The 14,315-nt window shown below is 44.8% G+C and overlaps 1 protein-coding gene across 4 annotated transcripts in view; it reads left to right on the top strand.

Moving 5' to 3' along the window:
* Plekhh2 (pleckstrin homology, MyTH4 and FERM domain containing H2) overlaps positions 1-14,315 on the top strand; it is a 132,008-nt gene that overhangs the window by 79,512 nt on the left and 38,181 nt on the right. For all 4 annotated transcript variants that reach the window (XM_045137439.1, XM_045137440.1, XM_045137438.1 and 1 more), the window contains exons 16-17: positions 7,163-7,243; positions 11,936-12,115. In XM_045137439.1, coding sequence (XP_044993374.1) covers positions 7,163-7,243; positions 11,936-12,115 — 261 coding nt within the window. The remainder of the gene's footprint in view (positions 1-7,162; positions 7,244-11,935; positions 12,116-14,315) is intronic.

Genomic DNA, 14,315 nt, shown 5'->3' with positions numbered 1-14,315 from the left:
ACAGGACTCCAGTAGCTCGGGAAATACTTCCATCAATCAACAAATGGGAATACCTGAAATTGAAACCTTTCTTCACAGCAGAGGAAATTATCGGAAGAGTGAAGAGAAAAACGGACAGAATGGGAGCAGATTACAGCCAGCTCTTCCCTGGTTGGGGCTTATATCTAGGATCTATAAAGAATTGCAAGAATTAAACACCAAAAAACACCACTGCCAATCCGTAAACGGGCTAATGAAATGAATATACAGTTGTCAAAGGAAGAAACACAAATGGCCAAAAGATATTATTAAAAAATACTCGAGGGGGACCCCGGTTTGAGGCTCAGTTCGTTGCAGAGGCTGGAAGCCCTGGCGCGCCCATTCTCTCTCTCTCTCTCTCCCTCTATCTGTCTTTCTCTGTGTCTGTCGCTCTCAAATAAATAAATAAATAAACTTAAAAAAAAATACTCGAGGGCTGGAGGGATGGCTTAGCAGTTAAGGCGTTTGCCTGCAAAGCCAAAAGGCCCAGGTTCAATTCCCCAGGACCCACATTAGCCAGATGCACAAGGTGGCGCATCCATCTGGAGTTTGTTTGCAGTGGCTGGAGGCCTTGGTGCACTCAATCTCTCTCTTTCTCTCAAATAAATAAATAAAAGAAAGTATTTGTTATCCTTAGCCATCAGGAAAATGCAAATTAACATCACTTTGGCGCAGCATGCCTGTAATCCCAGCAGTCGGGAGGCAGAGGTAGGAGGATTGACTTGAGTTTGAGGCCACCCTGAATTCCAGGACTAGGGTTTGAAAAACAGAACAGACAAACAAACAAATAAAACCACTTTGAGATTTCCTCATCGTACCCCTGTCAGAATGGCTATTATCTGGAAAACTAATGACCACAAATACTGGGGAGGTTCTGGGCAGCGGGGAATTCTCACTCACTGCTGGGGGAGTGCAACCTGGGCAGCCACTGTGGAAATCAATGTGGTGCTTTCCCCAAAACCTAAAAATTGGACTACCATACAACCTAACTACAGACCACTCATGGCCAGAGGACTCTACCCTGCCACAGAGATGCTTGCAGAGCCGTGTCCAGTGCTACCCTAGTCACAGCATCTAAGAGACACAATCAGCCTAAAAGACCATCAGCTGACGACTGGATAATGAAAATGTGGTGCATAGACACCGTGGAGTTCTACTCCGATGTAAGGAAAAAAGAAGCTATGAAATTTGCAAATTTTCAAGGTAGGGTCTCATTTTAGCCCAGGCTGACCTGGAATTCAAGAACAGCTTAGGATTCTTATGTTTTTTTCTTTGTTTTTTTTTTTTTTTTTTTTTTAATAAAGCTTCATTTATTTGTGAGAGAAAGAGGCAGAGAGTGAGGGAGAGGGAGAATGGGTATGTCAGGGCTCCAGCCACTGCAAACAAATTCCAGATGCCTGTGCCCCCTTGTGCATCTGGCTTACGTGGGTCCTGGGGAATCGAACCAAGGACCTTTGGCTTTGCAGACAAGTGCTTTAACTACTAAGCCATCTCTCCAGCCCCTGGAAGAAATTTTTTACATAAACAGTCATATTTCTGCTACCTGGTTTCTACAATTAACCTTTGGTTTGCTTTATCTCACACCCATCAAGGTGATGATTTGAAATCAGCATTTTATTTTAAGAATTTTACAATGTGTGACCCCCCCCCTCCTAGGTTCAGCATCCAGTTTCAACACTTACTAAGAAATATTTCATAGTATCCCTGTCTTACCCATCTTCTTAAGCCTTCCACAGGATTCTTAAAAGGCAAATGGAGATGAAATTTTGTTTAGTGGATTTTTTTATAAGCATAGGAATGCAATTTCGTCATGGGCCCCCCGCAGCAAGAATTGTTTGTGATCAGACATGGGATCCCAGGTTGATGAAGAAGGAAATGCTGCCAGGAAGAGATGGAGCACTTGGAAGCGATGAATGAGGTCAAAGAATAGGAATGGTGTGAGTAACTCAGCACGGAGGATGTGGGAGGAGGTGTGAGCAGTGAGCAAGTTGCAGAAAGGCATCAGCTCCCACTGCACCAAGAAAAAGAAATAGTGTGTGCACGGGGAATGGAGAGCAAGAAATGGAAGGGTGGCGGAACGTACTGGAAATGAAGAGAGCAAGTAAGCTGTGCTCATAAGGCACTTTGCACATGAAAATCACTGAGAAATGCTAAGTGTTATCACAAGCGTTTCACTTGGCCGAAGTCAGCAAGGCTGATGGCAGGATTTTTGGTGGAGACACTATAGGGGTAAGAGACAGAGGAAGAGGAGAGCCCAGGCGAGCTTGTGTCCGGTACGCGGACAAGGCTCACGCTGGGGTATGCTTTACTGTTTGTCCTCAAAGTTTAAACAGTGCTGGTATGACTTAACTTCACTATGAACGCAAAGTGATGTCTGTTATTTAGTTTGCCAAATCCTGAGATTGTCTGAATTCTCTGTACAGATTTGTCTAGCATGATTATAATGTTCTCAGACAATTTTTTTTTTATTTTTTACAGTTTCATACAGGTGTATAATGTATGTTGATCGCATACACCTCCTTTACTCTCTCTCCACTGAACCCCTTCTTCCCAACAATTCTCCCTCTTGCTTTCATAGGTGTGTGGCCCACTGGATATATTTAGGGTGCTGATAGGAACATGGGTGGGAAGTTATCTAATGAAACACAGGCAATTTAGCAGTGGCTGCCTCATTGCAGAGCGTTACTCCGCTCCCCTGGAGCCACTAGCTGTCAGTGCCTTCTCCAGAAGGGGTTTAAGTCCGAGCTTTAAGAAATCCTAATGTGGGCTGGAGAGATGGCTTAGCGGTTAAGCGCTTGCCTGTGAAGCCTAAGGACCCCGGTTTGAGGCTCGATTCCCCAGGACCCACGTTAGCCAGATGCTTAAGGGGACGCACACATCTGGAGTTTGTATGCAGTGGCTGGAGGCCCTGGCATGCCCATTCTCTCTCTCTCTGTTGCTCTCAAATAAATAAAAAAATGAATTTTAAAAAAAGTTGTTTATTAAAAAAAAAAAAAAAGAAATCCTAATATATCCGGCCAGGCGCGGTGGCGCACACCTTTAATCCCAGTCCTCAGGAGGCAGAGGTAGGAGGATCGCCATGAGTTTGAGGACACCCTGCGACTTTTTTTCTTTTTTGTCATTGTCATTTTTTAAAAATCATTTTAATTTATTTATTTGAGAGCGACAGACAGAGAGAGAATGAATGGGCGCGGCAGGGCCTCCAGCCACTGCAAATGAACTACAGGCGCATGCGCCCCCTGTGCATCTGGCTAACGTGGGTCCTGGGGAACCGAGCCTCAAACCGGGATTCTTAGGCCCCACAGGCAAGCGCTTAACCACTAAGCCATCTCTCCAGCCCTTGTCATTGTTTGTTTTTGTTTTGTTTTGAGATAGGGCTTCCCTCTAGCCCAGGATGACCTGGAATTCACTATGTAGTCGCAGGCTGGCCTGGAACTTACAGCAATCCTCCTACCTCAGCCTCCTGAGTGCTAGAATTAAAGGCATGTGTCACTACGCCCTGCAGAAAGAGAGAGGGACAGAAAGACAGAGAGAAAGAGAGAGAATGGGCGCACCAGTGCCTCCGGCTGTTGTAAACAAACTTCAGACACACTTGCTACCTAGTGCATCTGGCTTTATGTGGATACAGGAGAGTCGACTGTGTCTGTTAGGATTTATGAACAAGTGCCTCAACTGCTCAGCTATCTCTCCAGCCAAGCTTTTTTTTTTCCCCCAAATATTTTATTTATTTATTTGCAAGCAAAGAGAGATAGAAGAGAGAGAGGACCTTTATATGCTGCAAACAAATTGCAGATGTATGCACCACTTTCTGCATCTGGCTTTACGTGGGTACTGGGGAATTGAACTCAGGTCATTAGGCTTTGGAGGCAAGCACCTTACTATTGAGCCATCTCTTCAACCCCTACATACTATTGTTTAAAACAGCTTTTATAGTGAATTGGCACAGGTCTTCATTTATTTACACTTCAAAGGTAGCCATTGCTCTAATTTAAATACAGACTTTTTTGTTTATTTTTATTTATTTATTTGACAGCGACAGACAGAGAAAGAGGCAGAGAGAGAGAATGGGCATGCCAGGGCCTCCAGCCACTGCAAACGACCTCCAGATGCATGTGCCATCTAATGCATCTGGCTGACATGGGTCCTGGGGAATCGAGCCTCGAACTGGGGTCCTTAGGCTTCACGGGCAAGTGCCTAACCGCTAAGCCATCTCTCCAGCCCACATTGCTCTATTTTAAAGCCAAATCATTTTAAAAGTACATGGATTATTATTGAAAACAACTTGTTTCTGGAATTGTGTGAAGCAGCGGGAATTCCTGCATAACACTACAGGAAAGAGTCAGGATATTTGTCTCTAAATATACGTTTCAGAATTTAATTAAACTGAAACAGGTCTTTCCAAATGAAACATTTTCAAATCCCCCCCCCTACCCAGGGGCATTCTAAATCCATCAAATTGTTAAGTGTTGAAGTTATTTGTTTGCTTAAACCATAGCTTTGAAAGCCCCAAGGCTGCCTGGGTTTGTGGGTTTAAAAGAAGCCCATGAGTTTGACTTATTCCTAGTGAGGAAGGAAGAATTTATTGTGTAATCACTGCTATCTTTTCTTTGCATCGTCAGGTTTGACCACACAGCAGCCGGGTGAGGTACACAGTTAAGTTGCTTGCCGGAGGACATCCTTGCTCTGTGTACCAGAACTCACTTAAGCCCTGGCCCGTTAGACTTCAAGTCCTTGCCTTTTTCCTCTAATGACTTCCCTACTGCAGAGTGTACTGCGGCAGTAACGTGCATTCTCCCCGTGTGGTTCTGAGTCCTTTGTTTGAGTGTCATCACAAAGATCTACAGGATCCTGGGCACTAGTCACCCCTGCTCTTGCCATCCCAGCTCCCCAGACACATCTGCTCTTCCTGGCACCCACTGGTCAGCTTCTTTGCCTCCCTCGAGACCTTGCTCAAGTAGCTAATGAGGCCCTCCTAGACCCCCCTAGTTTAAACTGTAACACCTTCTCCAACTCCCCTAAGAAGTTCTCTCCTGCTTCACTTTTTTCCCTCGGAGTTCTTATCAAACCGGGAAGTCTAACAGCAGAATCAGAGGCTCTGATGCACTGGCCAGTTTCTTGGTTTCCAGGTCCTGGGCCCCCGTAGACTGAATCGCTCCGACATTGCAGTAGGGTGGTTAGCCTTGAGGTAGAAGTTGGCGTGGCATGCTTGGCAGGACCAGAGTCAGGGGAGTGAGGTTACGGGACAAGCTCAATCGGGTACAATATTTCCTGGGATGGGGTGACAGGACTTTGCCATGGTGGGAGGGAAGTTCTGCGTGTTGTAGGATGAAGGATGTCTTCTATAGATCTCCAGTGCCAACACCTGGGCAGGATCAGTCTGGCAAAGATCTTCGTAAAGACACCAAATCATAAGCCTGTAATGACTTCAATTTTGGTGCAATATATTCCAGAAAAGAATGTATAAATGGAAGCTTTTTAAATTGTATTTAATTAATTAATTTATTTATTTATTTGAGAGAGACAGAGAAGCAGAAGAGAGAGAGAGAGAGGGAGAGAGAAAGAGAGAGAGAGAATGGGCATGACAGGGCCTCTAGCTGCTGCAAAGAAACTCCAGACGCATACAACACTTTGCGCATTTGGCTTATGTGGGTCCTGGGGAATAGAACCTGGGTCCTTTGGCTTTGCAGGCAAGCACCTTAACTGCTAAGCCATCTCTCCAGCCCAAGCTTTGCATTCTTGATGAAGCTATGGATATAATGCTGTTTGTCTGTCTTCCTCACACTGTGAACTCCAGCAGAAGGCTGTCCCCTTCGTGTCTTCCCCAGGGCCTGGAGTGGCCTGTGCCAGTCAGAGCTAACAGCTACGTTGAAACTGTATCCCAGTCACTTAACGTGTGCTGGGCATGGAGGAGTAATAGATTTTTTTTTAATTTTTTTTTAAAAAATGTTTATTTATTTGAGAGCGACAGACACAGAGAGAAAGACAGATAGAGGGAGAAAGAGAGAATGGGCGCGCCAGGGCTTCCAGCCTCTGCAAACGAACTCCAGATGCGTGCGCCCCCTTGTGCATCTGGCTAACGTGGGTCCTGGGGAACCGAGCCTTGAACTGGGGTCCTTAGGCTTCACAGGCAAGCGCGTAACTGCTAAGCCATCTCTCCAGCCCGGAGTAATAGATTTTAATGGTATTGTATTATTTTATGAGGCAGCTATGCTCAGCACGCTACCATAATTTCTGTCCATTATTGTATTATTTTTGTTTAATTCCTTTTAAAGAAGGTGTCAAATGTTTTGAATAAGTGAATCATTTACATTTTGAAAATACTAGAATTCTTCAGGTTTTAGTCTTTTCAGTTCTAACTTTAGAATGCCACAGGGTTATTGGAAATCAGTGAAGTATGAAAACTGTGAAATACACTTAATTGTGAAATTGGCACCTTTTGTTATCCCAGGTTTGATTTCTAGCCATAGGCTTAACATTGAACACACAGCAGACCTTCATTAACTGCTGACTCTTGAGCTCCAGAGCAAACCCACCATGTTATTGCTAAGAGCTGCGACCACAGGTGAACCTTACATGGTGTTTGGACAGTCCAGTTTGGCTATCACTCATGTTTTGGGCAAACTGGACATTTATGCAGCTCCACATGGAAAGGATAAGCTATATTGCAAGTTTCCAGACTCCTGAACTACATATTTTAATTGTTTGTGTTCCTTCTTGTTTATTTACTTGAGAGTGACAGAGAGAGAGGGAGGGAAAGAGAGAGAGAATGGGCGTGCCAGGGCTTCCAGTCACTGCCAACAAACTCCAGATGCATGTGCCCCCTTGTGTATCTGGCTAACGTGGGTCCTGGGAAATCGAGCCTTGAACCAGGGTCCTTAGGCTTCACAGGCAAGCACTTAACTGCTAAGTCATCTCTCCAGCTCTGAGCTACATTTTTTTTTTTTTTGAGGCAAGCCCAACAGTCTGACTTTTTTATGTGAGGGAGAGGAGAGAGAGAGAATTGGCACACCAGGTGTCTGGCTTACATGGGACCTGGAGAGTCAAACATGGGTCTTTAATCTTTGCAGGCAAGCACACCTTAACCACTAAGCCATCTCTCCAGCCCCTGAGCTACATTTTTTAATTTGTTGCAATGTGATTTCAGGTAAAACATGGCTACTCCAAGAGAGTGTGGTGTACGCTTGTTGGGAAGATACTGTATTATTTCCGTAGTCAAGAAGATAAGGTATGTATGTGTTTTAGTATGCTAATTTGAGAACACTGTTTGCTGTGATCATTTAAAGCTTTCTTTTCACTTTCTAGTCACTTGGTGAAACTTTTGGTAAGGATGGGATCTGGTGTTAATTTTATTCCTGAGGTAATCACCTACTAAGGTCTTGATTTTAAATTTCTAGCCTCAGTAACTTTTAATTAATGTGTTTTCTAAGACCTAGAAAAGAAAAGCCTTCCTTTACCCTATATCCAGCCAGTGCTTCGTCACGTTTTTAAAAAAAAATTTTTTTTGAGGCAAGCCCTACAGACTGGCCTTTTTTTTTTTTTTTTTTTTTTTTTTTTTTGAGGTAGGGTTTCAATCTAGCTCAGGTTGACCTGGAATTCACTATGGAGTCTCAGGGTGGCCTTGAACTCACAGCAATCTTCCTACCTCTGTCTCCCAAGTGCTGGAATTAAAGGTATGTGCCACCATGCCCAGCAAGACTTTTTTTTTATGTAAGAGAGTGAGAGAGGATTGATGTGCCAGGGCCTCAGCCACTGCAATCAAACGCCAGACACTTGTACCCCCTTGTGCATCATTGCACACTTGCATCACTGTGTCTGGCTTACGTGGGACCTAGAGAGTTGAACATGAGTCCTTAGGTTTTGCAGGCAAGCACCTTAACTGCTAAGCCTTATCTCTCAAGCCCCTTTGTCATGGTTTTTAAATGTCTTTTTGGTGCACGTATGTGCGTGTGCGTGTACACACATCAGGGCCTCCTGCCCCTACAGATGAACTCCAGACACATGCACCACTTTGTACCGCTGGCTAATCCTGACTTCTTAAGGCATGTTGACTGGCCTTATTCATGTGTGTGTCCTGTGTGTGATATGTGTGTGAGTATAGGCATGTGCCACAGCATGCATGTGGAGGTCAGAGGGCAAAGTTGGGTGTTGGTCTTGCTTACCATCTTGTTTGAGATAGGGTCTTTGGTTGTTTGCCACTGCATGTGCCAGGCTAGCTGGCCCATGAGCTTTTGGTGATTCTCGTTCCCCCCACCCCCTTCTCACCGCAGCCAGAGGAGCATTACCACATCCAGCTTCGTGTGGGTTCTGTACATCTGAACTTGGGTGAACTCACGTGCATGGCAGGCACCTTACCCACTGAGCTATCCCCAGCCCCGAGACGCTGACATTTTTTTAAAACTTTTTTGTTGTTGTTGTTTCTTTTTATTTATTTGAGAGCGACAGACACAGAGAGAAAGACAGATAGAGGGAGAGAGAGAGAATGGGCGCGCCAGGGCCTCCAGCCACTGCAAGCAAACTCCAGACGCGTGCGCCCCCTTGTGCATCTGGCTAACGTGGGACCTGGGGAGCCGAGCCTCGAACCGGGGTCCTTAGGCTTCACAGGCAAGCGCTTAACCGCTAAGCCATCTCTCCAGCCCTGAGATGCTGACATTTTAATCACGCTCTAAGGGAGGCAAAGGCGGAGCCACGGGAACATTTGTGGTGACAGCATCCCAGGCAGAGAGAGCATCCTGGCGTGATTAGGAGAGAGTGAGGTCAGGGAGTCAGGGCTGGAATTCATTAGGAAGAGAATAATACATGACATTAGATGTGTGGTGGGCTGAAAATAATGGGGACTTGTAAGTCAAAGTAAAACTTTTGACTTTGCAGAAGAGGTAGAATTTTACCTGTCTTGACAGGGTTTTCAGCAGATGTAAGAATTAAACTGACATAAGACAGGTTATAGAAGAAAAGTATACAAGTTCATTTACTACAATTTTTATAGGACACAGGAGATGTCATTAGGAAGTAAAGACCCAAGGACACTGTTTTGTTGAACTGGGTAGTAACTTGGGAACACATGGCAAGGGAGAGAGAGAGAGAGAGGGAGAGAGAGAGAGGGAGAGATAGAGAGAGAGAAAATGGTCATGCCAGGGCTCTAGCCACTGCAAATTCCAGATGCATAAACCACTTTGTGGATCTGGCTTTACAAGGGTACTTGGGAATCAAACTAGGGACCTTAAACCTTGCAGACAAGAACTTTTCCAGTCCTGCATCTTGTGGGGTTTTTTTTTGACGCATTTAGTTCAAAATAATCTTTCTGCTGTGTCTTTTGGGGTGGCCTCCTCTACTACCCTCCAGCTCTTACTGGGTGAGATAAGAAGCCACGAGCAGAGCAGACTCAGACCTGACCCATGTCCATCAGGACCACTCTGCTTCCATTTAAGAATAGATGGAGCCGGGCGTGGTGGTGCACGCCTTCAATCCCAGCACTCGGGAGGCAGAGGTAGGAGGATTGCCGTGAGTTCGAGGCCACCCTGAGACTACAGAGTGATTTCCAGGTCAGCCTGAGGTAGAGTGAGACCCTACCTCAAAAAATCAAAATAAATAAATTAATATAATATAATAAAAGAATCGATGGAGGACTGGAGAGATAGTTTAGTAGTTAAGGCATTTACCTGCAAAGCCAAAGCACTCAGGTTTGATTCCCCAGGACCCACATAATCCAGATGCATAAGGTGGTGCATGCATCTGGAGTTCATTTCCAGAGGCTGGAGTCCTAGAGTGCCCATATTCATTCTCTCTCTCTCTCTCTCTCTCTCTCTCTCTCTGTCTCTCTCTCTGTCTGTCTGTCTAAAGAAATGAAAAAAAAAATTTTTTTTTGAGGCAGGGTCTCATTCTAGCCCAGACTGACCTGGAATTCACTATGGAGTCTAAGGGTGGCCTCGAACTCACGGCAATCCTCCTACCTCTGTCTACCAAGTGCTGGGATTAAAGGTGTGCACCACCATGCCCAACAATAAAAATTTTTTTTTTAAAGAATAGATGGAAAGGAACTAGGAAGAGACTAGTCAGGAAGCTGATACAGAAATCCAGGTGAGAGGTCACTGTGGCTTAGTAATGGCAGTGGAGTTATGGGAAGAGACCAAATCCTATATGAATTCTGAGAGTCTCTTGACAAGAGTCATTGATCAGAGAGGTCTGACATGAAAGACAAGAACAGCCAGAAAAATAAAGTCACCGCCGAGTGCACTGGGGATGGCTGGGTAACAGGTTCTTGAGGTAGACTTGTCAAAGGACGTTTGAGATGCTGCCACGCATCTAAGGCCAGATCACGAGTCTGGAGCCAGGCATTTGGAAGCAGCTGACATCTGCGGGGATTAAAGCCACGAGCTTGGATGAGGTCACCCCGAGTGTGTATAGGTGGACCCAACAGGGAGCTCAGCATGAAAATGGGTGATGGTGAATGTCTGTGGTTAGAGCAGACTTTTTTTTCAAAGAACTTTCACTCACACACACACTCGCACGCATGCACGCACGCACGCACACAAACTCCAATTGCAAACTTGGCTAACTGTTTTAGAAGCCATCAATCTCAAGTATGCTGTGAGTTTTTTTCCTGGGGTAAATTTCCCAAATTAAAGCAAACGTCTATATCTAAGATGGCAAATGTCTTTCGGTCAGTAAAGCGTAGATGAAAATTTCATGAGGTCAACCTAAGGAAGGTTTTCTTACGCTTGGAGGATGAAGAGGCTGTCTCTTGTTTGGAACGCACTGCCTGGTCTGATAAGCAGTCTCAGAACACTCCCTGTCTGTAACCGTCTGGGGCAGGAGTTGATTTTTCTAGATATTTCTCTGTGTCCACTCTTTTCTCTTTGATCCCATAGCTGAATCAAATTACTGATTAATTCTGTGGGAAAAACAAACACACTGAGTATCTTGGCTGAACTATTACTGTTACTTAACTACATAATGAGTCATTTTGGTCCAACTGAAAAATCTGAACCAGTGTTTCTTGTTTTATTCTTAAAAGTCAAAAACCCGGTTGTTATATTGTTTTGATATGTTACAGTTGGGCTTTATGCTTATTGCTACTGCATTTGTAGCCATGTGGATAATCAAACTGCCTCTCAGGAGTCACTTTTTAAATGATATATTTTTTAAAAAAGTTTAATTCTTTTGTTCATTTTTATTTATTTGAGAGTGACAGAGAGAGAAAAAGGCAGATAGATGGAGAGAGAATGGGCGCGCCAGGGCTTCCAGCCACTGCAAACGAACTCCAGATGTGTGCGCCCCCTTGTGCATCTGGCTAATGTGGGTCCTGGAGAATCGAGCCTCGAACCCAGGTCCTTAGGCTTCACAGGCAAGCGCTTAACTGCTAAGCCATCTCTCCAGCCCTTAAATGATATTTTTATTTACTTGAGATGGGGAGGGTAAATTGGGGGCACCAGGGCCTCCTGCCACTGGAGATGAATTCCAGATGCATGCCCCACTTTTGAGCTTCTGGCTTTATGTGGGTCCTGGGGGCTTGAACCCGGGCTCTCAGGCTTTGCAAGCCAGCACCTTTAACTGCTGAGCTACCTCTCCAGCCCCAGTATTCATTTTTTAATAATTTTTAAAATTCTTTTGCTTATTTATCTGAGAGAGAAAGAGGCAGAGAGAGAGAGAGAATGGGCACATCATGGCCCCTCCAGCCACTGCAAACGAACTCCAGATGCATGCGCCCCCTTGTGCATCTGGTTTACATGGGTCTTGGGGAATCAAGCTTTGAACTGGCTTCCTTTGGCTTCACAGGCAAGCACTTAACTACTAAGCCCTCTCTCCTATTCATTTTTTATAAAGTACACTTTTTCATGGTAGAAATGAAAAGGATCATAAAATTCCTAGTCGGAAAAGATTTAGAAAATGCCCTCCCTGCCATTGCTAATCTTTCCTTTAGTTTCCTTTAGGTCAGATCAAGCTCTGGGAGGCTAAGGTTGAGGAGGTGGACAGGTCCTGTGACTCGGATGAAGATTACGAAGCCAGTGGACGCAGTTTGTTATCTACTCACCACACCATCGTGATCCATCCCAAAGACCAGGGACCCACTTACCTCCTGATCGGGTCCAAGCATGAAAAGGTATTCCAGGATTTGCTGGCCGATTTACAGTGGTTCAAACTACGGACTCACGTATTGATAATACTTTTAAATCAAGTGTACGGAACGAAGGAAGAGAATTTTGCCAAAGGCATTGTTTTCACAGATTTTTTTTTTTTTAACCACACCGGAAAATTAAGCCTTATCCAGTTGTATCAGTTTTCAAATCGGTTGATCGAAGTCATGTCAACATTGAAATCAATACGTAGCAGTATGGGCAGAAAGACTTGATGCTAAAAAAGAAATGTGGATCTCGGGGCTGGACAGCTGGAGAGCTGGCTCAGGGGATAAAGTCTTGCTGTGTAAAGCATGGGTACCTGAGTCCAGAACCCCACCCCGTGTAAAAGCTTCTGTAGCCCCAGCATGCTGAGGATGAGACAGACCAGCTAGCCTGGCAAGTGTAGCAGTGAACAGCAGCAGAGAGAGAGAGAGGACGGGGAGGGAGAGAGAAGCAGAGGAGGAGGAGGAGGGAGAAAGAGGAGGAAGAAGGAAAGGAAAGGGAGAGAGAAGGGAAGGAAGAAAGAAGAAGGGAGGGAGAAGGGGAAGGAAGAGGGAGAGGAAGAACAGAGATGAGATATGGGAGAGAGGTTAATGGTTAAGTAATGTTTAAATTCTCCTATAATCAAAGAAATGGAACATGAAAAGTGATAAGGCTTTCACTATCTCTCAGGTTAGCAGAGATTTAAAAAATGATGTTAGCGCAACTATGATGAATTCACACGTCACTGGCAGAGGTCTGAACTGCCCGTTTACTCTAGGAAGTACTGTGGGCATTTCAAGAGTCCTGCAAACATTCCCGCTCCGGACATGGCTCATGATTCTTTCAAGAATATGCACCAATGGGCTGGAGAGATGGCTTAGCGGTTAAGCGCTTGCCTGTGAAGCCTAAGGACCCCGGTTCGAGGCTCGGTTCCCCAGGTCCCACATTAGCCAGATGCCCAAGGGGGCAAATACGTCTGGAGTTCGTCTGCAGTGGCTGGAGGCCCTGGCGTGCCCATTCTCTCTCTCTCTCTCTCTGTTTGCCTCTTTCTCTCTCTGTCTGTTGCTCTCAAATAAATAAATAAACAACAAAAAATTAAAAAAAAAAAAAAAAAAGAATACGCACCAAGAAGGGCTGGGAGGTGGCTCAGGGCACCTGCCACTCAGGCCTGAGCATCCAAGTTCATTCCTCGGACACTGCTTAAGAAGCCAGAGGCCACGTTAGCTTCTATGATCCCAATGCTCTGGTGGTGAGATGGAGGCACTGATAGAATTTTCTGGAAGCTCATAGTAGACACAGAGGAACAACAGCTGAGCAAGATAGACACCTCGCCTCAAATGAGGTGGAGCAGCAAGATGGACCAGAAAGCTGTCCTCCGACCTTCCACATGTGTGCCGCAGCATGTCTGCGCCCACACGCACAGATAAAAACACATATAAAAATAAGTAGTAAGGGCCTAGCGGTTAAGGTGCTTGCCTGCAAAGCCAAAGGACCCAGGTTCGATTCCCCAGGACCGCCGTTAGCCAGATGCACAAGGGGGCGCATGCGTCTGGAATTTGTTTGCAGTGGCTTGAGGCCCTGGTGCTCCCATTCTCTCTCTCTCTCTTTCTCTCTCCCTCTTTCTGTCAAATAAATAAATAAAAATAAATAATATTTAAAAAATAAGTAATAAAAATGTTTTTAAAAGGAGGGGTATATACTAAGGAGTTTGGAGTTGTAGTTCACTTGAGTGCTTGCCAAAGCATGTTCAAGTCCTTGGGTTCAATCCTTATCACTGGGTATTAAAAGAAATAAAGAATGAGGAAATTTTATACACTGCAAGATTTATACATAAATTAGTTGGCCATCATACTCTTTAAAAATGATTTAATCTCAGAAATATTTGAAACAAAATGTAACACATACCCTTTTTAATTAACAAGTGTTAGATGTTATAGTATTTTTAATTTGATTTGATTTATTTGTTTACGAGAGAGAAAGGAGGCAGATAGGGAGAGTGATTATGACCACACCAGGGCTTTCTGCCACTGCAAATGAACTCCAGACGCATGGACTACTTAGTGCATCTGCCTTTGCATGGGTAATGGGGAATTGAACTTGGGCCATCAGGCTTTGCAAGGAAGCACCTTTAACTGCTTAAGCATCTCTCCAGCCCTGTTATAGTATTTCTTAAAAATTATTTGTTTATTTATTTGAGAGAGA

The sequence above is a fragment of the Jaculus jaculus genome, chromosome 18 (genome assembly GCF_020740685.1).
Source record: "Jaculus jaculus isolate mJacJac1 chromosome 18, mJacJac1.mat.Y.cur, whole genome shotgun sequence".
Classification (NCBI taxonomy): domain Eukaryota; kingdom Metazoa; phylum Chordata; class Mammalia; order Rodentia; family Dipodidae; genus Jaculus; species Jaculus jaculus.
The sequence above is the reverse complement of the archived record's forward strand: the minus strand, read 5'-3'. Positions and strand labels throughout refer to the sequence as shown.